At 39.9% G+C, this 24,451-nt stretch overlaps 1 protein-coding gene and 1 long non-coding RNA gene across 2 annotated transcripts; one reads left to right on the forward strand and one right to left on the reverse strand.

The window, feature by feature from the left end:
- Positions 1 to 9,214, forward strand: LOC111827318. The gene is made up of 3 exons (XR_002830830.1): positions 1 to 101; positions 3,049 to 3,169; positions 9,195 to 9,214. It is a non-coding gene; the product is annotated as an uncharacterized LOC111827318 (long non-coding RNA).
- On the reverse strand, positions 7,401 to 22,876 carry ICA1L (islet cell autoantigen 1 like). The gene is made up of 11 exons (XM_023759271.1): positions 22,682 to 22,876; positions 22,086 to 22,158; positions 21,029 to 21,152; positions 19,670 to 19,868; positions 17,497 to 17,622; positions 16,006 to 16,104; positions 14,998 to 15,083; positions 12,708 to 12,751; positions 10,662 to 10,904; positions 9,487 to 9,576; positions 7,401 to 7,979 (listed from the first exon to the last, which is right to left on the reverse strand). The coding sequence occupies exons 1-11, from the start codon at positions 22,841 to 22,843 to the stop codon at positions 7,864 to 7,866; spliced, it is 1,362 nt and encodes a 453-aa protein (XP_023615039.1). The 5' UTR covers positions 22,844 to 22,876; the 3' UTR covers positions 7,401 to 7,863.
- Between the last annotated feature and the right edge of the window lie 1,575 nt (positions 22,877 to 24,451).

The raw sequence follows: 24,451 nt of genomic DNA on the forward strand, positions 1-24,451 counted from the left end.
GGCGAGGAGTGACAGCTATTACCCCTGGGCCAACTATGAGCTTGGGATCGAGAGTCAAACAGCAACTCAGGAAGGGCCCAAGCAAGACCCGTGGCAATCAGGTAACCTCATGCATGAGCCAAGGTGGGAAATTGGACTGAGTACTACTTTGGTGATTGGGTACCCTCGGAGGTCAGGAATATGTGACTGGAATGTGTCTTGGACATAAAGCGAGTGCAGAGTTCTGATCTGTGGTTCCATTCTCCTGCGAGGGAAGTGACCAGAGAGGGACAAAGCAGATCTCAGGGAGTATGAGAAACCTCCAACATGAGGGGTTGAGTACATAGTCACAAGGGTCCTGCCAAGGATGGGAAACAGAAATTCTAGGCCTAGGGAATACATTCCCCCAAAATAGTCCATTGGGAGAATGCTGAGGTTCTAGGGAGGCAAGTTCCCAAACCAGGGATAGAGACATTGCTCTTGGTGTAAACTTTTAGTGTTGCGCGTGCCTGTATGAGAGTGTATGTTGATGTTTTATGTCTGGATTTTTTTGTTTAATTTGTTTAAAGATGGGGCAAAACCTGCCTTGGGGGAAGCTCAGTTGTGTGTGGTGGGCCTGAACCCATGACAGAGATTGCAGGAAAGTCCCAGCAGCTGCCAAGAATCCTTATTCTTGGGGATTCATCCTGCTCTCCCTGGCAGGGTGTTGGTCCACCAGAAATTCTTAGCTAGTTAAGATTTCTGTCTTTATGTCTGTAAAGTAGAGACTTTAATTTGCTCTTCCCTGATTTATGATTTTCTGTGCTGGGGTTAAAATTTTAAGATTCTAAGATTAATTTAAAAGTGTAAAATTTGTAAAGGTTGCAATCCAGGGGAGTTTAAAACAAAGGCCAGCCAGTTCCAAGACTGCTTGTGGTTAACAAACCATTATCTTCCCCACCTGAGGCAAAGCGGGAGGGGAAAGAAAAAAAAAAAAAAAAAACACAAAGAAGCCAGAGGTTTCCAAGTGGCAGAATAGGAGGCGGTACTTGGGTGCTTGCGGAACTCGACAGGGTGGAGAAATTTGCAAAGTCCCACCCAGCATCACATCCATTAAACATCTAGTTGTCAGCGTTGGTATTAACTCTGATGGGATGGAAAGAGAGTGGCCTGCTTGTGATGTCACAAACCCACACAGGCCAGCTGAGGTGGAACTAAGGCTGACCTTGGGGGCATGACAGCAAGAGAATGGGCGGTTCTTGAATGAGGATGGACCGCATTCCAAGGGTGGTCCTGGAGGCATAAGACTCCCAGCCAGATTAGTGTGTCCTTTCTTTGAACAGAAAGGGCAATCATAGTTAACAGCATCTATACTAATAAAAGGGTAATATGCTAATTAGACTGGGTAACCGGCCATTTTCCAGATGTCTGAGTTCCTTCTGGACAAAGCCACGGTGGTGGGGGCCAAGGCAAAGGCGGTTAGGGGCAATAGGCCAACAGGTCAGGGCAGTTGGGAGCCATCAGGCCAGGAGGGGAGGGCAGTTAGGGGTCATCAGGCTGGCAGAGGAGGGCAGTTGGGGGCCATCAGGAGGGCAGAGGCGGTTAGGAGCGATCAGGCAGGCAGGCAGGTGCATGGTTAGGAGCCAGTGGTCCTGGATTGTGAGAGGGATGTCAGACTGCTGGTTTAGGTCTGATCCCACAGGACAGTCTGACATCCTCTGAGGTTTCCCAGATTGGAGAGGGTGCAGGCCGGGCTGAAGGACATCACCCCCCATTCACAAATTTTGTGCACCGGGCTTCTAGTAATTCAAATAAAATGGTACTTTCACTTGCCATACTTTTTATAATATCAATCCAGATAAATAATTTTATAGGAATGTATTTTTGCAATTCTTTTTATAAAATCCTCACCCGAGGATATATTTTTATTGATTTTAGAGTGAGAGAAACATTGATTGTTGCCTCCTGCATTGGCCCTGACTGGGTTTCAAACCCGCAACCTGGGTATGTGCCCTGACCATGATCAAACCTGAAACCTTTCGGTGTATAGGACAACGCTCTAAGCAGCTGAGCCATCTGACCAGGGCCTTTGCAATTCTTGTTTTATATTTTATTTGGAGTATTTTGTCAAGAGACTAAGTAATATCCAGTAATTATATAATCAGTTATTTCTTTTCAAAAGTAATAACTGTCGTCCTAGCCAGTTTTGCTCAGTGGTTGGAGCATCGTCCCTTGGACTGAAGGGTCCTGGGTTTGATTCCAGTCCAGGGTACGTACTTCCATTGCAGGCTGGACCCCTGGCCAGGTGTATACACCAGCATGGATTAGTCCTGCCACACATGTTTAGACTGTTATGGAGGCTCAGATGCTTAAAAACCAATAGTATAAGCATTCATCCCAATTCCAGGTATTAAGCACTTATTTTTCAGATTATTGGGATGATACCAAGGAGATGCAGAAAAGCCCTGGACTTAGGGCCACAGTTTGGGGACTAGTTCTGGCTCTCAGCCTAATGGTCATGGGGTGTCGGATGGAGAAGTCACCTCTTTGAAACTCAGCTTTCCTGTTTATGTGATGAAGGAAATGCCGCTGCTAGCGCTGTCAGTGAAAAAGGTAGAGACCATGAAAACAGATGAACGTACAAAACCGGAAGCAAACACTTCTCTCCTTCATCTATTAGGTTCGTTTATTCATTCCTTAGGAAAGCCGGAAGCTTTTGGCCATAGAAAATGGTCCCATAGAACTCATTTTAGCTTGTCACGCGTAAGATAGTCAAGGCTGTTGAGCAGAAATCATCATAAAATTAGGTAACGCTTACTGATCGGTTAACGAGACACTTTATATGTAACTGTTTAGCATAACCTTTACAATAACCCTCTGAAGCCAGGTACTGCTGTTTTTACTGCCTCATATAATAGAATTGGAATTAGATTCAGTGACTTATCCATGGCAATACATCTGGAAAATGTCAGAGTCTGCCCTTGAACCAAGACTGGCTATAGAACTCAAACTTGACCACAGAGCCATATGCCGTGGCGTTCTCCTGTGACAGTGACAGTGGTAAATAGAGGTGTTTCCGTTTCACTGCAGATGATGGGCCATTGGACCGCTGCCCTGTTTGTTCTCTGTGGCTTCTCGTTCAGAAGCTGGCAGCGCAGTGCAGAGGGCGAGGGAAAGCCAGCTGGGGAGACGCCGGTTCCTGAGCAAGCAGGTCAGTGGCACGGGCCCTCCAGCTCTCTGGGTTTTAATGTTGCTGGAGCTGGAAAATTTCAAGAGAAACCGTCTCTTTAATGTGGGGGCTCATCTTTTAGAGAGGCAGAAAGGGACTTTGGTTACATTTTTGGTGGGGTTTTTTTTTAATTTACTTTTCCAGGAAAAGCCTTACAAAAGTAATTTCTTCAATCTCAATAACTTGGTATGCCCATGTTAGATGGAGAAAACAATAAAATAAATCATCTGGATCATAATTTAAATCCCATATGAGGTCAAAGGCAATACAGAGTAATGTGTGATGTTAACAGTGGTTATGCCTGGATGACGGGGCTGTGGAGGACTTCTTTTTCTACGTTCCAGTGTTTTGCAGACTGTGGGGTATTACTTTGAAATGGGAAAAAGGAAACAACTTTCTTTAATGTAAAAACAATGCCCTTCAAAATCTTACCTGTTCACTCCACGCAGACCTGTATCTACATATAGGCCTTTGCTGTTTACACTTTGAGCACTGAACGGTTTATTTTTACAACACCGAGAGAAGAACCACGACTTCACTTTAAATGCCAAGGACAGTTTTTATTGAGATTTTTAGTCTCCTTTTCAATGGCACACAAAAGGTAGAAGAAGATATTTTATGTTGGGCTTATGGATATGACCCATCTGGACCAACAAACATTTTTCGTCCCATAGCTTTTCTTTGCCCATTTAAACAACTTATACATTGTACTAGAAGCCCGGTGCACGAAATTCGTGCGTGGATACGGTCCCTAGGTGCAGCCTGCGATCAGGGCCATCTTCCCCAGCTGCTGGCAGCCGGCCCCGCCTCCCACCGCCACCCACCCGGGTTCACAGTTTGCCATCAGGCGATCAGAGCCTGTGGGCTGGGGGGAGGGACCAAGAAGTCAGCCATTCCCACCCGCTCGCCAGCCCCAACCCCGCTGTGGGTTGTCCTCTGTGTGGGGGGCGACCGGCAGGGCAGGGTCCTTGGCTTGGTGCCACCCGCACCCCCTGCCACCCACCCTCAGGTCCCCGTTCACCACTGGGTAATGGGAGCCTGCTGGCCAGGGAAAGGGACTAAAAGGTGGTCAGTGCACCTCATAGTGACTGGTCAAGCGGTCGTTCTGGTCATTATGGTTGCTGGGCTTTTATTATATAGGATGTTTTAAGCACCTGAGTGCACTACTTTTTTAAAAAATCTTTATTTTGAAAGTATTACATATGTCCTCTTTTTCTCTTCCCCCATTGACTGCCTCCAACAATGCACTGCTTTCAATACTCTTGAGTTAATAATATTTTAAAGTTTGTATTTCCATCCTAGTTTAATTTCTGTTTTGTTTTTGTTGTTTTTTCACTTGTTTGTTTGGTGTGGGTTTTTTTGTTGTATTTTTAGTTTAATTTCTGTACCCGAAGATTCTGGGGCTGCTTTATTGCTCAAGGCAAGGAAATGCGATGCCCGGGGCCCATTCTGGCTTCCTTCTTTTTATTTCCTGCCTCAGCAAATCAGGTTAAATGCTAAGGCTTAGATTTCATTGGTTATTGCTTCTGAGCCCACGTTTTTTATATTGGATAGCTTGTATTTTGCTACTGAGAGTATTTATACAAAGAACACATTCTGTTATGTCCCATATCTTCCAGTGCCCCTTCTGTAAGAAGTAAATGAGAAAGAATGAGTCTCACAAGGATATTACTTGCCCTGGTTTTATTTTCATTCTGTGGTGGATATACACACCAATTCAAATGACCTTCTCACTCCTGCAGTCCTCAGGTAAAACCCATGTTTTGAAACAGGGCAACAATAATGGGATCTGCATTGAGTACGTTAGGAAATAAAGTTTTCCGTTTATGCCATCTCATACTCTTTGTTAAAAGAGGCTCAGAAAAATAGAGCACATTCAAACTTCATTTGTCCTTACGCTGTGAGACCTCTACGTTTCCAGATGGTCTGTAAAGATAGTTATGTGAAATAAACATCCATAGTTGAAATATAAACACTATATTGTGCAAATACTGAAACCTTTTTTGCTAAAATACAGTTTGTTTCTAACCATATCAGAACTATGTTTTACAATTAATGAAAGATTCCAAGAAATATAAAGTTTCACCTTCTGATCTTAATATGCCCTGGTATTCCTGCCCTTCTTGTGAAGTGGTTGTAGCGAGATTAGACAAAATTTCATTCTGGGGCTTGCCTAAGGTTAAATGCATTCTTATTTGAAATTAAAAGGTATATCTCCCCCCCCCCTTTAATATAGAAAGCATCCATTTACTTTGAAAGCCTACACTTAGTTAAGGTTAATTTGCTTCTTATTCCATGGTTGATCTAGATTTAGACAAATAGTAACTGTTCTGTAGTTTCCTTCACTCTCTACTGAATATGTGGCTGTCTTTCTTTATTAGCAATCTAAGCATAAAAACAATCATATTTCTGTTTCTGGCCCCTAAATGAATGAATGAGCTTCAAATAAGTAATCTTGAGAAAATAGGGTTACCTTCATTTTAATAACAAAGTTCCCAATGTGCTCTTCAAAAACAGAGTTGCTAAGACCTGCTGAAGGTATAACTAGACTTGCTAAAAGAGCAGTTAATATTGCATTTGGGTTAAATGGACAGCTACATACTCTATTGTGTTGAAAATGTCAGAGACACAAGAACTGAATAATAAAAATCCCTTGCTTTTTTCTTTTCTTGTCTTTCTTTTTGTTGTTGTGGTTTGTTTGTTTGTTTGTTTGTTTGTTTGAGAACCTTTGCTCTTGGGAAATTGAGGGAAGTATCTCCTCACTTTCATAGTCTGGTATTCGGGATTCTGGCTTAGAGAGACTAGTGCTTTTCCTCTGTGCTATGGTGTCTTCGTTTGCATGAGATAACAGGGTCTGCTTTGTATGCATGTGAGGAAGATAAATATATTTGAACTAATGCATTAGTGAAATAAATTAGTAAAGGAAAAATGACACAAACTGAAGGCATAGAGTCAGCATTTTCTGAAATACTCAAAGTGAGAGCAGAGTCACCACGGGTATAAAATTTAGATTGTGAATCGTAATCATAACCCCTGGTGACTGGATCTTGGCAGAACAGAGACAGTATTGCATTCTGGGAAATTTCACTGAATAAAAAAAGAAGAGTTAAAAAAAATACTTCTGAAGGGATAAGCAAATAAACAGGAAGAAGCATGTGAAAAGATTTCACGGAAAGACTTCATAGCCTTTTCCTGGGTCCATGTTTCTGACACTCAGGTAAGATCTTTCCCGCCTACCAGTCCTCGGCCACAGTGGTGGGGTGTTTTGGGGAACCCGTGGGCAGTTCCGTCGTGAGGCCAGACACTCTGGGTGAGCTGTGGGCTGCATTTTACCTATGCCAGTCCATACAGCGACTCCAACTTGACAAGCAGCTCTCTTGTAAATAATAAGCAAGCCTCTTCAGAACTAAGAGCATACTGAAACTTCTGTGAACAGCTAAGCTCAGTGTTTTCCCATGGAGATGCAATGGTCTGGATGACAAAAACAGCACACTTGGGGAACTGCCCCCAAACCAAAGGGTCGGAAGAAAAGAGAGCAGTTGAGTGATTGATGTGTGTGTACGGCGGCTCTGTGTTCATCAGCTTCCACTACCTTCAATGAAATACCCTCCCCTCTAGTACTTAGGCTCAAAACGCTCCGAGTTTAACAGGTTTTCCTGAGCAATCAAAGACACCTCCGATGGTGCCGCTCAAATGGAAAAGGGAAGGATAAGACACTCCCTTAGGGATCAGCTTTCTGTGATTCCGGCAGGAAGTACTCTGTGATAAAAACACGTCAAGAAATATGTGAACATGCAAATAGGTACGAGGATAGGGTGTTTAGGCTGTCTCCCTCATTCAGACAGAAGTTCCTGGGTAATTTCAGGAACACGGTTGTCAGTTGCCTAGGGCGTGCCCCCCCTCCCCCCACATCAGGAATGTGAATACTGCCCATTACATTTGCCATGTGTCTGGACACTGTTGTGGTTGATGGCAGGGAGAGAGATTTTTCTGTTTCTACAGTGGAAGGGCCTAGCAAATAAGTCATCCTGCTACTTCCCCACGAAAACTCGATAATGGATTGAGGGGTATCCATGATTTTCTATGAAGGAAAATTTAATATTACATTTTAGTCTCTTAAGTGGAGAAAACAAGCACCAAGTTTCTCTGTAAATTTAAAGCGAATTGAGTTCTCAAGCCTTATTCTACCTTTCTAACTAAAGACAAAACTGGCCTGGTTCTAGTGCTGTTTTCCATAACAGAGAACTCTCCTTGCCACTGTTTTATTTAAAATCCAACCCTAAATCACAACCCAATTTACCTGCTGTCCATTATACACATAAAGAATTCTCACAGCCAGCAAAGCAGTTTGAATAAAGGGCTCTCCAGAGAAATAAGCCCAACCCCTTACGGAAGAATTCTTCCCAGCTGTTCTTTCAAAATAAACTTCTAAATCTATTTCAAACTAAGGAGTTCCTAATATTTCCCACATATTATCAACAGCTGCAAATCCAAGCTATTAAAGAGACAAGTGTATTCAAATGTGGTCCTTACCATCTGTCTAAAGCTGGCTGACAAGGGTTATATATTCACAAGCAATGCTTTTGTGTATGGATTCAATAAGAACTCCTTTCCACAAAGGCAATATGTGGAGAAATTGATGTCTCAAGGCCTCTGAAGTGGCATCGGAACGTCAGTCAAGCATTAAGAAGTTCATCATCTGAGTGTCCAATGGCATCTGGGTTTGAAAGCGGATCCATGTCTGCAAATAGGTTGAACCAGGCTGACATGCCTTGGTTACCATGGTTGGGAGCTATTAAAAAAACACACACATGTTAACGAGTCTCGGGTTTTTGAAATCACATTATTGTACCACTTTCATTATTTTAAAGTAGATGCTCCTTTTGAATAAAAAAAATTTTAAGGCAACTGATAAGGATAAACTATCAATTACATCTCCTTAAGGATAGTTTTGACAAACTAATGCAGATACCTGTACTTGGCTGAGGCTCTTATGTCTAAGTGATTGCATGCTGCTCTGAGAAAAGGTCTGATTAAAAGTGCAAAGGCAGCAGTAGTCAAGTCTTCTGTGGTAAGTTTGCACGGTGACAGATGATTGGTAGAATTAGTGGGGTGATCACATGGTAAGGTATAAAATGTCAAATCACTATACTGTACACCTGAAACTAATATTACCAACTATGCTTAAATTAAAAATTTAAGTAAAAATTTGCAAAAAAAAGAATACCTGAATTTAATCACATGGAGCCCTCGCTAAAATTGAAATAAGACGCATTCCAGTAAAAACAAAAAACAGTAGGACAGATGGACTATATTCTATCAAAAAGCCCATATCCAAACATTTTTGAAAAGCTGTGTGTAACTGTTTCAGATTAAATAGGTTAGGGACAAGTGACATGGCAAACGAATACAATCCATGACCCTGGACTTGCTCTGCCAGAGAGGGAAGTGCTACAAAGGACGTTACTGGGCCAACTCACCAAACTGGAACACAAACATGGCAGATTATAGAAAAGTATTATCTTAAGATGAAGTTTCCCAAAGTTTATCATCATACTTTGTTTGTGCAAAACAATATACCTGTTCTTAGGAAACACAAATTGAAGTATTTATAGGTAAATGGTCATGATGTATGTAACTTATCCTCAATTGGTTCAGAAATAAATAACACAGAGAGGCCTCCATAAAGAAAGTGGGGTAAAACACTAACAATAGGAGAATCTGAGCAATGGGTACACACGTGTTCTTTGTGGTATTTTCATTTATGCGACGTTTCTATACATTTGAAATTCTCTCAGATTAAAAAAGCTTTAAGAAATCAACATCAGTGCCTAAGATTAATATGTATCTAAAATTCTGCAAGACAGAATGTGTCTGTTTTCTATGTATACCCATATGGTAATTATAACATGGACACGCTCTGCAGACACCAATATGTCAGTACGCAGTATGTTAGCAATTACTCTGTACCAGGCCCTATGCTAATGAGCGCCTTATTTGTCAACAGGCATCCTGTAATCAAAGAGCATCTTCTGTCCCCAGTGGTATTATCCACCATCAACGAACCTTCACACCAAAAAGAAAAGATTACAGAACTGAGTTTACCATGGCAAGATCACAAATTTCCATTCAGTTATTTCTACGGTGAGTGGTATTCAGGTACAGCTTTCATTATAATTTATAAAGTATTATTTTATTAATTTATATTTATAAAATATTTTTCTGGATACATTTTCTAAATTTATCTGAATTCAACTAATTGATAATATGATAGCAAAGACCATAAATACATAACTTACCTTTTGTTGATCTCTTTGGACTCTGTGAAGGCACTGGCTGACTATCAGTGTGTGAGAGAGGAGGTTCGAATCCCCCTCTGGAGGCCCAGCCTGGCGGGGCGGGGGAAAGGAAAGAATCATCCATTGCTAATCAAATAGGAAGTAGCATCCGAAAAACAAGAAAACTTAAAAATATCTAATAAGTCCTCCAGTCTTCATACCAGGGTAAGATTCTACAGTATAAGAGGCATAAAACACTTAGAATTTATCTGCAATTATGTATTTTATTCAAATAATATGTTTAGTCCCAGCTAGATTTAGATTAGACTGCCTTCCATTTTTCAAAGTGCTTTTGAAATACGGTCACGTGCTACATAAGACACTTTGGCCACTGACAGAGACCCCATATACCACAGTGGTCCCATAACATTATAATGGAGCTGAAAGATTCATTCTTTCTGCTGCTTGGAGAGAGAGCTGGAGGATGCGGGGAGGATGGACGAGGGTTTGGGAGATCTGTGAGGAGGACTGTAGCACAAACCCAGGAAGCCAAATGAGGCTCTAAGGGGCGCTGGTAGCAGAGGCAGAGAGGACCGTGGGAAACTTGAGACATGTTTCAGAAAGAGATCAGACGGGACCTAGCAACCAATAGGAAGTGGGGAGCAGAGTGACCCCAAGGTGCTGGGTTGGACACAGGATAGAGGAACCGCGGGAGTAGAGAGAGTTCTCCACATATAAACAAAGCAGGCGACCCTTTCCTCAGGAAAACAGCCCGCCCCCAGCTCTCTGCTGCGGTCCCCATGCCGCAGGCTTGCCCACAAGGCTGCCACAGACAGCACCTGCCTGCCCTTGGCCGGGGTGGCTTAGCAGGTCAAGAGTTTCAGACAAGACCCTGGTTTTCCATAGTTTCAGACAAGACCCTGGTTTTCCATGTGGAGAAGATACCTGGGAACGTCAGAGAAGAAAGGGGGGCTGGTGGAGGGGCAGGAAAGCAGCTCCCGTTTCACTCTTGTGCACAGACTCCAGGGGTGGGGTATGTGTTACTTTTCCAGCTGACTGGTGTGACTGCAGATTTTACCTCGTAGTACTGAAGTCAACGAGAATCAGTCTTATCGACTTTAGCATCCACATGCACAATGGTTTGTTTCACAAAGATCAATAAGTCATGGGTGTCCAAATGTGGCCGAGACACTCACTGTTGAAGGCTCCAGCAGCATGAAGGCCAAGGTCGAAGAGCTGGGAAGGAAGGAATCGTTGGGAATGAGCAAGGGGCTCGGACCCCACGGGAGGCTCCTGGAACGTGAGGCTCCCAAAGGCAGTCTGGCATTCTTGAGTAAATTCACTAGAACTTGAAGAAGTAGGACTTAGGAGGTTGTTCAGAAATGAGAATTCCTTCTCAAAATCATCTTCCAGTGAATCTCCAGGTAAATCTTTTGCAACTGTTGAGTGACAACAAAAACAGACTGGCTTTTTTCTTTTTGAAGGAATGAGAGTAGGATATAGGGCAAGCCAAATTTGTTTCATTGCTCTCATATTTTATTAACATAATTTTAATAAACTGATAGAAAGCATATATGAAAATTACTTCTAATTAGATCAAAATGACCACATTTCACAATGAAGATATAACAGTTACGCATATCTACATGTAAAATAATTAACCAACCACCTATGTAAGACAGACTACAGGAGATGCAAGGAGAAATACAGATTAATAATAGGAGACTTTAATATATCACTCAGTACAAAATAGTCCAAGAAGAGAAAAGATCTAAACAAAATAATCAATAAAAGTAGTTGTTTTGAATATATATAAACCCTAATAGAAAATATACCTTCTTCTCAAGCACACACTGAAATTCACAAAAATTAATTATACTAAGGTGCAAAAATCAGTGACTTTCATAAAGTAGAAATATTACAAACAACATGCTCTGATTACAATGCAATAAAATAAAATCATTTAAAAAATGAAACCAAAAAACTGAAAGGCTCTTCCACCTGTAAATTTTAATATATTCTATTAATTCTTGGTCCCAAGTGGAATGGAATTTCTGAAAAATAATGATAAAGAAGACATTTTGGGTGGGGCAAAAGTAGGTCTATAGTTGTTCATGTGGAAAATAATACAATAATTAATAAATAATAAGAATAAAACTTTGTTTTACATACTCACAACTGTAAACCTACTTTTGCCATACCCTGAATAATCCATGGGATACTTAAATAGCAATTAACAGAGGAAAAATCCTGACCCTACACCTTTATTAAATAAAAAAGAAAAAGAGGGGCTTCCAGCATGATAGTGAGGAGGCCTATGGACCTGCACACCAGTTTTTAAATAACTGGTGGAAATTATTTTTAAAATAACTATTTAAAATTCTCTAGAAATTGTTCCAAACGCACACATCAAATGAAGAAAAATTTATTCAAAAAACCAATTAAAATTCAGAACAAATGAGAGACTGGCTCATGGGTCCACACTCCGTCACCAAGCCACGCTGGCTGGGCAGCATATTAACTATTAATTAACAATTAATACTCGACAGTGGCTAAGAGAGTAAATCTTAAATGTTCTTACCCTCAAAATAAATATGGTAACTATGAGAGCTGATAGGTATGTTGCCTAATCTTGTTATGATAATAATTTTGTGATATCTATATAATCATCACAGTATACACCTTAAACTTACACAGTATTACAACTCAAAAAGCTAGAAAAAAATAAAGCTAACGCAAAAGTATTTGTACGCAAGAGATTTGTAAAGTGACGTAAGGGGAGAGGCTTTCACAGACTGGGTGAATAAAGTGAAGGGATCGAGAAGTACAAATTGGTTACAAAACAGGCCCGAGATGTAAAGGACAGCATAGGGCAGGGGTCCTCAAACTACGGCCCGCGGGCCACATGCAAATACAAATATTGTATTTGTTCCCGTTTTGTTTTTTTACTTCAAAATAAGATATGTGCAGTGTGCATAGGAATTTGTTCATAGTTTTTTTTTAAACTATATTCCGGCCCTCCAACGGTCTGAGGGACAGTGAACTGGCCCCCTGTTTAAAAAGTTTGAGGACCCCTGGCATAGGGAGTAAAGTCAATAATACATAGTGAAAAATATCGCGCTACCTATGTATGTATAGTCGATAATATCTTGCTTTATTTGTCAGTTTTTTTAAAAATGTGACAAACTGTTTTGACATTTAAAATGTGATTGTTTCACATTTTAATGAATTTACCATCTTACCTGATTCACTTCTCAAGTTCACTTCCTCATCTGACAAAACTAACCTAAAGTGAAAACCAAAAAATGTAAAGATTTTGGTTAAAATACATTTGGAACTCATATTCCACAGTTTTACATTGTGTGTGTGTGTGTGTGTGTGTGTTATTTCGTTTTCAATTTTAAACTGGTTGTCCAGTAGATCTCTTAAAATCGGTCTCAGACAAATCCTGTTTCTCTATATCCACACAGACTGTGAACATAACCTTTCACTCCTTATTCATTCCGTAAACATTTACTGAGAATTAACAAAGCGCCGGGCACATGTTCAGCACTGCAGGCACTACGCTAGTGCTATATTATAGGAAACATCTGTCACCAAAGCCATTGAGTATAAAGTTTAGCTTTCAAGCACTGGAGGGTTTTTACTCAACAACACTTAGGAACTAAAGAGAGGGGACGAAAACCTGTAGAAAAAATGGAGTACTCCAATTTGAACAACAAAGTGATGGTTGCAAAATAACGCATTTGCCTAAAATATTGTCAATCAATGCTAACTTTGAATGTTTATATCATCTATCTGGTGTAAAAATAAAAAACTGAGATAAAGATGCCCAGCCTGTGTGACTCGGTTGAGCATCGTCCCATGAACCAAGAGGTAACTGGTTTGATTCCCGGTCAGGGCACATACAAGAATCAACCAATGAATGCATGAATAAGAGGGACAACAAATTGATGTTTGTCTCTCTCTGTACCTCTCTCCTCTCTCTCTCAAGCCAATTTTAAAAAGAAGAAAAATATGAAACAAAGAAATTGCACACAGATTTAGTCATTATTTCTGGAATATAGCCTGTTTTTAATACGTTTTTAAGGTTATTTAAAATGCAATATAGTATTTAATTGCAAATATCAAAATAAGCCTACAGAGCAAATACATTCTTATGACTTAGAAGGAAATTTCCCGTCTACACACATGGCTTTTTAAGCAACTTGGTTGGGAGAGAAAGTGAGGTGCTTTGGGATCTGTTAACTCAAAAAGGAGGCTCTCATAAGCTGAAGATACTACATGAGGAGATTTGGAATGAAAATTTCATGAAATGTGATAATAGAAAAAATTTACTAAGTTAATATATCTAAATATGTATGATTTAACATATGATTTTAAGTGTCAATGCAGAAGTAAAGTTTAATTTATAACTAAACATTTGATTATTTAATCTACATTCTAATATGTTTATAAATTCAAGTTAGCCAGAAAATTTGTTTCCCCACAGAGAAAAAAGGGAAATGCTTATATTACAGATCCCCTTCCACTCAACAGAAAATGGTTTATAATTGTTTGGGCCTTATTTCTGGGTTCCTCATTATACTCAGTTCAATCTGGTTAAAATGAGAAGTGAGGGGCAGCTCTGAAAGGAAAACAAAGAGAAGGTGTAATGGCAGGGAGATGGGCAACCCAAGGGTGTGCACAGCCCGGCCTCCCTGTCCAGGGATCCAGGCCCAGGCCCAGCTGTGGGTTTTGAGGATTTATTTTCTTTTTTTTCTTTATTTATTGAGGTATTACATATGTGTCCTTATCCTCCCATGCCCCCCCCCACTCATGCCCTCACCCCCCTGTTGTCTGTGTCCATTGGTTAGGCTTACATGCACTTGTATAGGCATACAAGTCCTTTGGTTGATCTCTACCCCTTACCCCCACCCTCCCCTACCTTCCCTCTGAGGTTTGATGGTCTGACTGATGCTTCTCTGTCTCTGGATCTGTTTTTGTTCATCAGTTTATGTTGTTCATTATATTCCATAAATGAGTGAGATCATGTGATATTTATCTTTCTCTGACTGGCTTACTTCACTTAGCATAATGCTCTCCAGTTCCATCCACACTGTTGCAAATGGTAAGAATTCCTTCTCTCTCTCTCTCTCTCTCTCTCTCTCTCTCTCTCTCTCTCTTTTTTTTACCGCAGTGTTGAGGATTGATTTTCAATAGCTTCTGTCCTCGGAGCTGCTGGCACCTGTCCCTGCCTTTTGCAAGCTGCCCCTTCTGGGAGTCACTAGGTAGACACTCTTATTCAAGGCTCAGTCTTCTCCTAAACTATAGAATTTGAAGTTATCAGCCCAATCTGTTCGTATTCCTATCTTTGACTTTGCCCACCATGTTAAAAGTGAGAGGAAAAAATAAGGCTTCGAAACAAATTTTTAATGTTCATTGGAAGAATGACGTAGAAATAAGTATTCGGTGAGCCAGAGAAGAAACAACTCCAAGCACACAGGGTGTCCAGGGCTTGCACGATACCATGTGTAACTTTTGACTGCTTACCTGCTGAGGTTCTCAGTGAGTGGACTGTTTTCTACTTGTTCTTCTTTGTGGTCTCCCTCAAGCTTGCTTGAAGTGTCTTGTAGTTGCTAAGGATAAGAAATTCCACGTTAAGTAGGTGAAAAGAGTTTGTTCCTCTTGTTGTGCAAAGAAAATGAGAATAAACATTCTAAAGAATGACATAAAATAGAACAGAAAACAAAAACACGAATTCAGAGGTATCAGACTGCAATATGCTATGTCAGAACACGACTTACAAAATCCAGACCAAGCCCCAGGAATATACAGTTGCAAAATGTGAATCCATCACAGATACCATGTCTAGCTTGAACAGAGCTACCAACAACATTTTCAAGCTCCACTGAAAATAAGGTAGGAGGGTAAATTCGAAGGCGCTGAACCCTAGCCTACCAAGGTGATTACCACAGGGTGGTAAGCCAGCTGCAGAGAGGGTGGACAGGAAGATATGCAAATCTCAAAAGTATTCTAATAATAGGCCGAGGGTACCTTTTATCTGCAGGTGTCACAGAAAGAGCTGGTCTAATGCAGTAGTCTTGTCAGCCGCAATCACACATATATAATGACCCAACTGGCATAAGTTTTCTATCATGAATCACATCTAAGATATGAGTGTGAAAATAAAGCAAGAAATGTGTTCTTTAGCCTATAAAACTGTCAGATAGGCACTCTGATCATTTTGTGAACCATCCTAAGTTTTTACTTTCCGTAATCTTTTATCTCTTGCATTTTATTTTTCTTTTCACATTCTACCTCTTTTTATTACCTCCTACTATTATGTTGAGCCAACCAGCAATATTCCCAAGTATTTTTTTTATGTTGCTGATACATTTGGAATCAGGAAAGTGCAGAAAAATGACTGGCTGAAGGAGTGTAAAAAATGTTTGCCAATGTCTTGTAAATTTGAAATTAGGCTTAGCAAAAAATAATTTCAATGTTATTACCCAAATGAAGTGTAACATATCTAACAAATGAACATGGAAAAAAATGTACCTTGAGGGCCACAAAGTCATATGGATGCAAGCCAATGTAGGCCCCGTAGATTTGGGACATCGTTCGAGCTGTTTTCTCCCAGAATCCCAGCAGTGTTCTCTGCAGAAAAAGAAAAGGTGACGCTAGAGTGCTGCTTCCTCTCCATGGTTTGTTTAGATGCCATTTTCCCTCACTAGTGTAGTAGGTGAATAGTTGCCGGATGAAGGGCAGAAACTGAAATCCATTTCCAGGTTTGGGGAACCAGAAAGCACAGTACATAGTAATTCTGCATAAGAATTGGCTCTGTTTCTGTGTGTGTGTGTGTGTGTGTGTGTGTGTGTGCGCGCGCGCGCGCGCGCTAGCTGAATACAGTGCTGGAATGTACATTAGAGTCAGCAGAGAGTAAGTACAGCCAAGATTAGAACACCTTCGGAGGAATCCAAAAGAATGATAAAAGCACAAAGACCCCCTATTTGTATTAGGGGTATGTGTAGATTTTTATGAGAAATCTTCGAGGAAGCTAATATGTTCCACTAAATTTGGCCTTTCATTTAGGGTTCAAGAAAGACTTGCTCCAAAAATGTGTCCTCAAGGCAACACCACCAATAGACCAATTTCCTTTGCTGCTTTAAGGTTCCTGTTCAGAGTGAGGCGGGTGAATGGAGAGAATAAAGGAGAACTGAACTAGCAGCTACTGTGTTTCAGGCATTATGCTACACACTGTCAAACACTTTTATTTTCCAGTGCATCCTTTTTTTGGTTCTTGAATCCCACAGTGCTGAAGTGAATTAGGTAGAGTCCCTAGAAGCAGCAGTGAATGTCCAATTCCTTTCGTTTATTATTCTTTTTTATGTAAATGCAGTTTGTGCTCTTATTTTGCCATTTACAAATACATGTTAAAATTAGTAACTTCTACTTATTCATATCTGTCTTATTCACTGTATGCTATTTGTGTGTGATTTGCGTTAGTCATATAAGCACAAGCAGAGACTTTTGAGGTTACAGTGATGTGGATGGCAACCCTGGCAGGATAAAAAGAACACACAACCTAGAATGAGAGAACATAGGTTTTTAAGCCCAAAATTTCCATTCCCTTTCATTCTCATAGGTTGCACTTTCCTCGTCCATACAATGACAGAAAATTTAAAAAATTGGAGGGCCACAGCATCTTTGCTTCCAATGAAATTATATGTAGAAGTTCAAAGTGGAGGAGCTGAAACCCTGCCGCCTCAGCGTTCCCCTCCCCCGCCCAGGACCGGCTCCAGGTCTCTTTTTCTCTCCTAGGACTCCAAAGAGAATCATGTGCAGCTACTGAGTAGGCGATCCCTAACCAAGATCTTTTTTGGGCCGGGATTCTATGATTTTCTGACTGCCACAACCTCCACGAGTCAATTTTAGCAAATCAAAGGAATCTGATAATTATGTATTCCGTTACATCCTTTGGACAACTTTTAAAAAGGAATCTCACCACTCATCTTTACTGCAAGGGCATGCTGGCCATGGGGTGGGTACCTGGTAGGTAGCGAGTGAGTGGGAAAGCATGTTGCAGCGACTGGCTCCAAGCAGATCCACTTTCTGACAAACATCCATCTTCAACTTGTCAAAAGCAGCTTTGCTGCTTCTCACTTGGATCTGGACCTGGAACCACAAAAATGTTCACTATGATCACTGATAATAAGATTATAAATGTTCCATAAAGTTTCATGATACATATTTTCAGACACATGAAATTATAATAAAGAAAACAAATTCAATTTCCCCGTATTATTATTTCATGATTAGTGGTCAAGGTTTTGGCTATTTTTAGTAATTATATGAGATTCTTTCTAGACGTCTTTATGCTGAGAAAGTATGCAATGATAGATGGAAAGTATATAGTTAAGAAGAAAAAACAGATTCCAAATAAAAAGTAACATCTAAAATTAATGATGGGTAATATTCAGGTAAGAGTAGAAGAATAAATGGAAAGGGGACATAAAGTATTGAGAAGCATTAATAATAGTGCTAAGTCATGAAGATATATTTATACATTTAAATACATTCCTATTCTATTTTTATACATAAGTTGAGTCATATGTCACCAAGTAGCGTGAATACTCAACTTTTAAATATACGCACTCATTCAACAAATATGTATAAGGCAGCTATTAAGTGCCATGCTCTGTGCTGGCACTGGGATATTGGGGTGAACAAAACAGAGTTCATCCTCACCATCCCTGAGTGTGAAGCACAGGAAAAAAAGAATAAATAGTGACGATAATCTCAAACTGTGAAGATAACAGATGAATGCACAGAAATGGTGACTACTTTTTAAAAATATTTTTTTTTTCATTGATTTCAGAAAGGAAGGGAGAGGGGGAGGGAGAGAGAGAGAGAGAGAGAATATCATTGATTGGCTGTCTCCTGCACGCCCCCCACTGGGGATCAAGCCTGCAACCTGGGCATGTGCCCTTGACTGGAATCAAACCCGGGATCCTTCAATCCACAGGCCGACGGTCTATCCACTGAGCCACACCAGCCAGGGCTGGGTGACTACTTTTGATAAGATAACCAGGGAAGCCCTTGGTGGGCTTGTGCATGATGTTTGAACTGGGACACAAAGGTGGTGAGCGGGCCATGCCAAGACCCGGAGGCGGGCATTCCGGGCCCAGGGACAAGAGTCCTGGGCGTGGGAGGTGGGTGAGGACCTTACGTTTGCCGAACAGGAAGGAACAGAGTGGAACGTACTCCTTGCTGGAGCATAAAAAGTAAGTTCAAGATGTGGCCGCAGAGGGTCCAAGGGTCAGACTGTGCAGGGCTACTGGGGTCCAGATAAGAGGTTTGGATTGTATTCTTTTGTTTGTTTATTTAAATTGAGGTGAAAGTCACATAACGTAACACCTAACCATTTAAAAATTCACAGTTAACTGACATTAATGCATTCACAATGTTGTGCAACTCCTGCCTTGGACTGTATTCTAATTGTCAAGTATTATAAAGGGAACAGAATTACAGGTTGCAGTGGCCTGAGGCCATGTGTCCACCTACTTCCCAGATCTGTTGGGAGTAATCAGTGAGGCAAACCACTTGTAACTGCTGGTCTAGAATCAAGGCTTCAGCAACAGTGAATATGATTTTTACTATAGGTACTCCAAATATTTATGAAATGAAAGAGTGAATGAATTTTATTAATCATGTACGGTAAATTTGGGCAATGCAATTTATAATAAGGAGTGTATTCAGAAAAACATATGTCTATACATAGGTAGTTGCTTTAAAAGTTTTTGGTCAAACTACGTATTGTGGCAGAATGAAAAATGTGATCACTTTTCTTATAATTCATAATCACTTTACCTGAATTTTTACGTATATATTTTTCCTCATTAATAAACTATTTCCCTCCCGCAAAAAAAAAAAAAAAAAAAAAAAAAAAAAAGCCCCAAAGTCCAGGTCAGCAGTGTTTAAAGGGTGGTTAGATCTATTATGAGGGAGATAAAGGAATTAATAGACAAGATCCACGGGTGGGGGATGCCACTCAAAAGGTAAAACAAAAAGTGTGGCAACCTTTTGCACTTCGAACGAAGATCTCCAAGCAGCCAGGAATTTATAACATACCATTTTGTCAAAAGTAGTCTGATCTTATGAAGTGATTCAGTAGAAGTTAAACAGGTTTGTGCACCAGGAAAAGAAGGGTGTGTTTTCATACTTTTCTGAACTTTTCCATTTGCTTTAAGGTGTCTGGGTCCAGCTCCTGGGACACGTCCTTCATCCACAGCAGAGCCCCTCTGTACTCCGTGCGTGCCTGCTCCATGCGATTAATTGTCGTCAAGGTATCGGATACTGCCCTTTGACTGAATGTTGCTACTTCTTGCTTAAGACGAGACAGGGGAGTATACAGGGCCAATCTAATGGCAAAGAGGTAAAAATCAGGGGGTTGTGCACGCCATAAGCCAAAAAAAGCAAAAACAAAGGTTTATAACAACCATAAAGGGTATTTGCTGTCCAGATGAGTCTGTACATAGTAAATTATTAAGATGCCTAAAGGGCTTTAGAAAGCAAATAAGGATCACATAGCCAACTTGGAATTGTTAATAACGATGTGTCCATATCTTTCTCTTTTATTTTAGAAAACATATCATTTTTGCAACATGTTGGATGTTAATCCACATAGAAATAACCTCCCAAGTACATTTGCCATTTCTAAAAGAGTTCATGGGTAAAAGAGACCCTGTATTTATAAAGAATTATCTTATAAACAGAAAACCTTTTAATTGACAAATTTAGGGAAAACCTGGGTGTGGAAAAGCAGATAAATACCAGAAGAACTAATGAGGCTCAGGTTCTTAGCAGCTGAGGATGAGGACAAAGAAACAAGGACTTAAGAAGCATCAGTGCAACCCGGCTCCTCTGGTCTGCTTTTGACATTAGATAAAGCGTCGCACTGTATTGAGTGTCTCTTTGTCACATCCTGAAGGATGAACTTGGGCACTGAGGTGGTGTTTCAGAATAAAACCGCTTAAGTTACATATGGTCATTGCAGGTCTGAGAAGGCCTGATTTTATTTTCTTTGGAAAGTGCAAAGATTTTGGCTGTCTTTATTAATTGTTGGAGATTCTTTGCAGCACATATTTTAAGATAAAAAAAAACTGCAAGATGATAAATGCAAAGTATATAATTAAGAAGAAAAAATTTCCTCTGCTTAAAAAGAAAAGTTTGAATGTATTCATAGATAGGATAGTACCCAAAAAAGTGAAAAATATGTACCTATATCTATTTAAATTTTAGCTATGCGATGCCTCTGTTACATTAAACCCCTTAAGAAATTTAAATACAGGCCTAAAGTCAATTTCTAGGAATTAAACAACTGAGAATGTCAATTTTTAAATAATTATTTAAAATACAAAATAAATAAGAGTTAGGTCTCAAAACAATTACATACTGCAATATATTTCTCTTTTAACCCTCGATTGGAATGATCAGTAACCTTTTCAACATGCACATTTAGGCACATACATCAAACTGTCACAGTGACTACAGATTTAAGGATGATGCAAAACCAGGTAACCTTTGCTTGGCTGAGGAACAGAGTGCCTTGCCCGTGGCATCCATCAGTTTGCCAGCTTGTGTTGCATCTCGTTCTGCTTGAAACTTTAAAAAGAGCCCTAGTTCATTTTCTTCCTCTGATACAACTAGGGAGAAAATTACAGTATAGTTAATTGTTTCATTTTTATCATCTGTTTAAAACACACACATATCACTAAAATTCTCACAGAACTAATGATCTATGCATAAGAATTACTTGGGGGAAGAAGACATTTTTAAGATGCAACTCCTGGGCTCCATTCCCAGAGATTCTGCTTTTTTTTTTTTTTTTTTTAGAGAGAGAGAGGAAGGGAAAAGGGAGAGGGAGAGAGAAAATCGATAGTCTGCCTCCTGTATGTGCCCCGATTGGGGATCAAATGCGCAACTTGGGTATGAGGCCCAACCAGGAATCGAACCGGCAACCTTTTGATGCACGGGACAACGCTCAATCAACTGAGCCCACCGGCCAGGGCCAGATGGTTTGATGCAGTGACTCCATGGAACTTGTTTTGGGAAAGATTGGTCTTTAGTAAAACATAAAAATAAAAATGACAAAATAAAACCACAAATGATGCATTTTCAAATGTGCAGATATGCATTTTAGGATTTGACCATTTTTTATTACAAGAGCAACTTAGTCGAGGGGTGGGGATGCAGACTTAACTGGAGTGAGTGCAGAGAAAGTGGAAGGACAGGAATTAAGACTGTGCATACAGACAATATGTCCAAATTTTCTGTTAAGGAGCAGAGGAATGGCATGGTAACTGCACAGGCAACTGGTGGGGGGTGTCAAGAGAGAGAGTTTTTAAGTGATGGAAGCAAATCCACTTAAGACTCTGAGCCGGAAAACCGAGCTCAGCAAAATGAATGTGTTGGAGAACTCTGGGACTTTGAGAACAGGTCCCCGTAAATATTTCTATGTCATCATAAGAAACTGTTCCTAAAAACAGTTCAAGAAACTATTTTTACATTAAACATTTCATTCAAATAAGGGTTTCTATTACATTGGGATTACAGGATATATGTCTATGATTTCATACCATTGAGTCTTAGCTGGTATTTCTCAACTATCTTCAGAAGTTCAGTGCATGTCTCTTGAATGGAGTGAAAAACCTTGGAGACATAAATTTTGTTAGGACAGTTTAGAGAACCATAAACAAACACAAAATATCTGTTATAAGCACTTCAAAAGCAGAACATTTTCTTGTAAGTATTATGTCTATTTTCCTGGACTGGGATGTGCTTCAGTTTGGATTTTGTTTCTGATGTAGAAAGCACATTGAGATTTCCCTCATGATGTTTGGGGAAGAAATGGTGATCAATACATGGGAGCTAATAGAAATGTCAAACTGTGGAGTTTGTCCTCCCCTCAGCTCCAAAATGGCAAATCCAGTGAAAACCGCATCCAGCATTGCCAACCACAGATCAGGGAGTATAGATAACCTTAGCAAACGTTAACTCGGACCCTGGCTCTTTTCCAATATTGGTCTAAGCAAGAGAGGCCAGTGAATTTACTATAAATATTAATAATGTATTATAACATTAAAAATAAATTACCTGTAAATTATTTTTGTTTAGAATTTCCCGTGTAATCCCTTTATTACTACTGTGGCTGACAGCTCACAGAAAAGCTTACCTCCAGTTTAGCATCCAGGTCTGCGTCAGATGCCACCACGTGCTCATCCTCCTTTTTCCCGGTGGCTTTGATGAGGACCTGTTTAGTTTTCCAGTATTTCTTTTGCATTCTGCTGACTACTGACTGGTTATCTTCTGCTCTAGGTTGCCCAAAGGAATCCATGGAGTGACTACAAGGAACAAACTAAAAGTAAAGGTATTTATTTATTTAATTTATCTTTATTGTTGAGAGTATTACAAGTGTCCCTCATTTCCCCCAGTGACACCCTCCACCCTGCTCCTGCCCTAAAATTAAAGGTCTTTTAAAAAATATTTTCAGCCCTGGCTGGTTTGGCTCAGTGGATGGAGCGTCGGCCTGCGGACTGAAAGGTCCCAGGTTCGATTCCGGTCAAGGGCATGTACCTTGGTTGCGGGCACATCCCCAGTAGGGGGTGTGCAGGAGGCGGCTGGTCGATGTTTCTCTCTCATCGATGTTTCTAACTCTCTATCCCTCTCCCTTCCTTTCTGTAAAAAATCAATAAAATATATTTTAAAAAAATATTTTCAATAATAAATACTTGTTAGCCAACTGTTAATCTAATTAAAAAACTAAAAAAAGATGCTAAGTAGAATATTAGTGTTAATAGCTAAACATGCTAATGTTGGCTTTGTATGAGCTAAATAATTATAACTTGCACAAGGAACAGGCAAAAAGATTAATGATACGTAATTCCAGTTGGGTGACAAAAGTAATAAAACTGTTATGATTTTGCAGTAATGGCTGGAAATAATTCTATTTTATCTGACCAATTTTCTATTTGTTGACATTTATCAGTTTCTAATATTTGTAATAATACTGCAAAATGAACTTGAACACACATCTTTGCATATCACTATCATTTCCTTAGGAAAACACCCTTTAGTTATAACTATGTCAGAAGAATACACATTTTGTTTAAAAAATTTTTTTTATTGATTTCAGATAGGAAGGGGAAGGGATAGAGAGAGAGAAACATCAATGATGAGAGAGAATCATCCATGGGCTGCCTCCTGCACCCCCCTATTGGGGATTGAGCCCTGACTGGGAATTGAACTGTGACCCCCCTGCTCCATAGGTAGATGCTCAACCCCTGAGCTACATCAGCCAGGTAGAGAATTTATATTTAATAAATATTCTCAGATATGCAAAGATTCAAATACATACTCTTCTTTAAAAATCACTCAAAGAGCCCTAACCTGTTTTGCTCAGTGGTTAGAGTGTCAACCCATGGACTGAAGGGTCATGGGTTTGATTCTGGTCTCTCTCTCTCCCCCCTCCCTTCCACTCTCACTAAAAAAAAAAAAAAAAAATCAGTGGAAAAAAATATCCTCTGGTGAGGATTAACAAACAAACAAATAAAAAATCACTCAAAGAAATACTTTAGTATCCAAAAATAAAGATCTTAGGCACAGGGGACATCTCTTATAACAAGAGATAGAGATGGCAATTGTAACCTATAAGATTAAAAATTAATGTTGAAGTGATTGTTCTGAACACGGTCAACATGACTATATAAGGAAAGGCACTTGTGAAAAAGTGTTCCTTAAGGAGAAGTAAGTAAAGAAATAATAATAGTTTTTAAAGCCCAAATTATTCTGATAAATGGTGGGAAGTAGGACAAAGGGAGGTACTAAAGTATGTGACTCATTATTTCCAAGGGAATCAATTGATACTAATGTATTCTTAATGTTGGTAAGGAAATAGAGGTTCACTTTCTTTTTTTAAAAGTAATTACTAATTAAATAAAAATAG

Source organism: Myotis lucifugus, unplaced genomic scaffold, assembly GCF_000147115.1.
Source record: "Myotis lucifugus unplaced genomic scaffold, Myoluc2.0 scaffold_3, whole genome shotgun sequence".
Lineage (NCBI taxonomy): Eukaryota > Metazoa > Chordata > Mammalia > Chiroptera > Vespertilionidae > Myotis > Myotis lucifugus.

What these genes read in the sequence shown, in the direction of transcription:
- ICA1L (XM_023759271.1), bottom strand. Translation starts at nt 22,843, where the DNA reads ATGGATTCCTTTGGGCAACCTAGAGCAGAAGATAACCAGTCAGTAGTC. An exon ending in ACTCACTCGCTACCTACCAG is followed by an intron (nt 16,105 to 17,496) that starts GTACCCACCCCA and finishes CTTTTTCTGCAG; the next exon opens with AGAACACTGCTGGGATTCTG. An exon ending in GAACTTGAGAAGTGAATCAG is followed by an intron (nt 10,905 to 12,707) that starts GTAAGATGGTAA and finishes GTCACTCAACAG; the next exon opens with TTGCAAAAGATTTACCTGGA.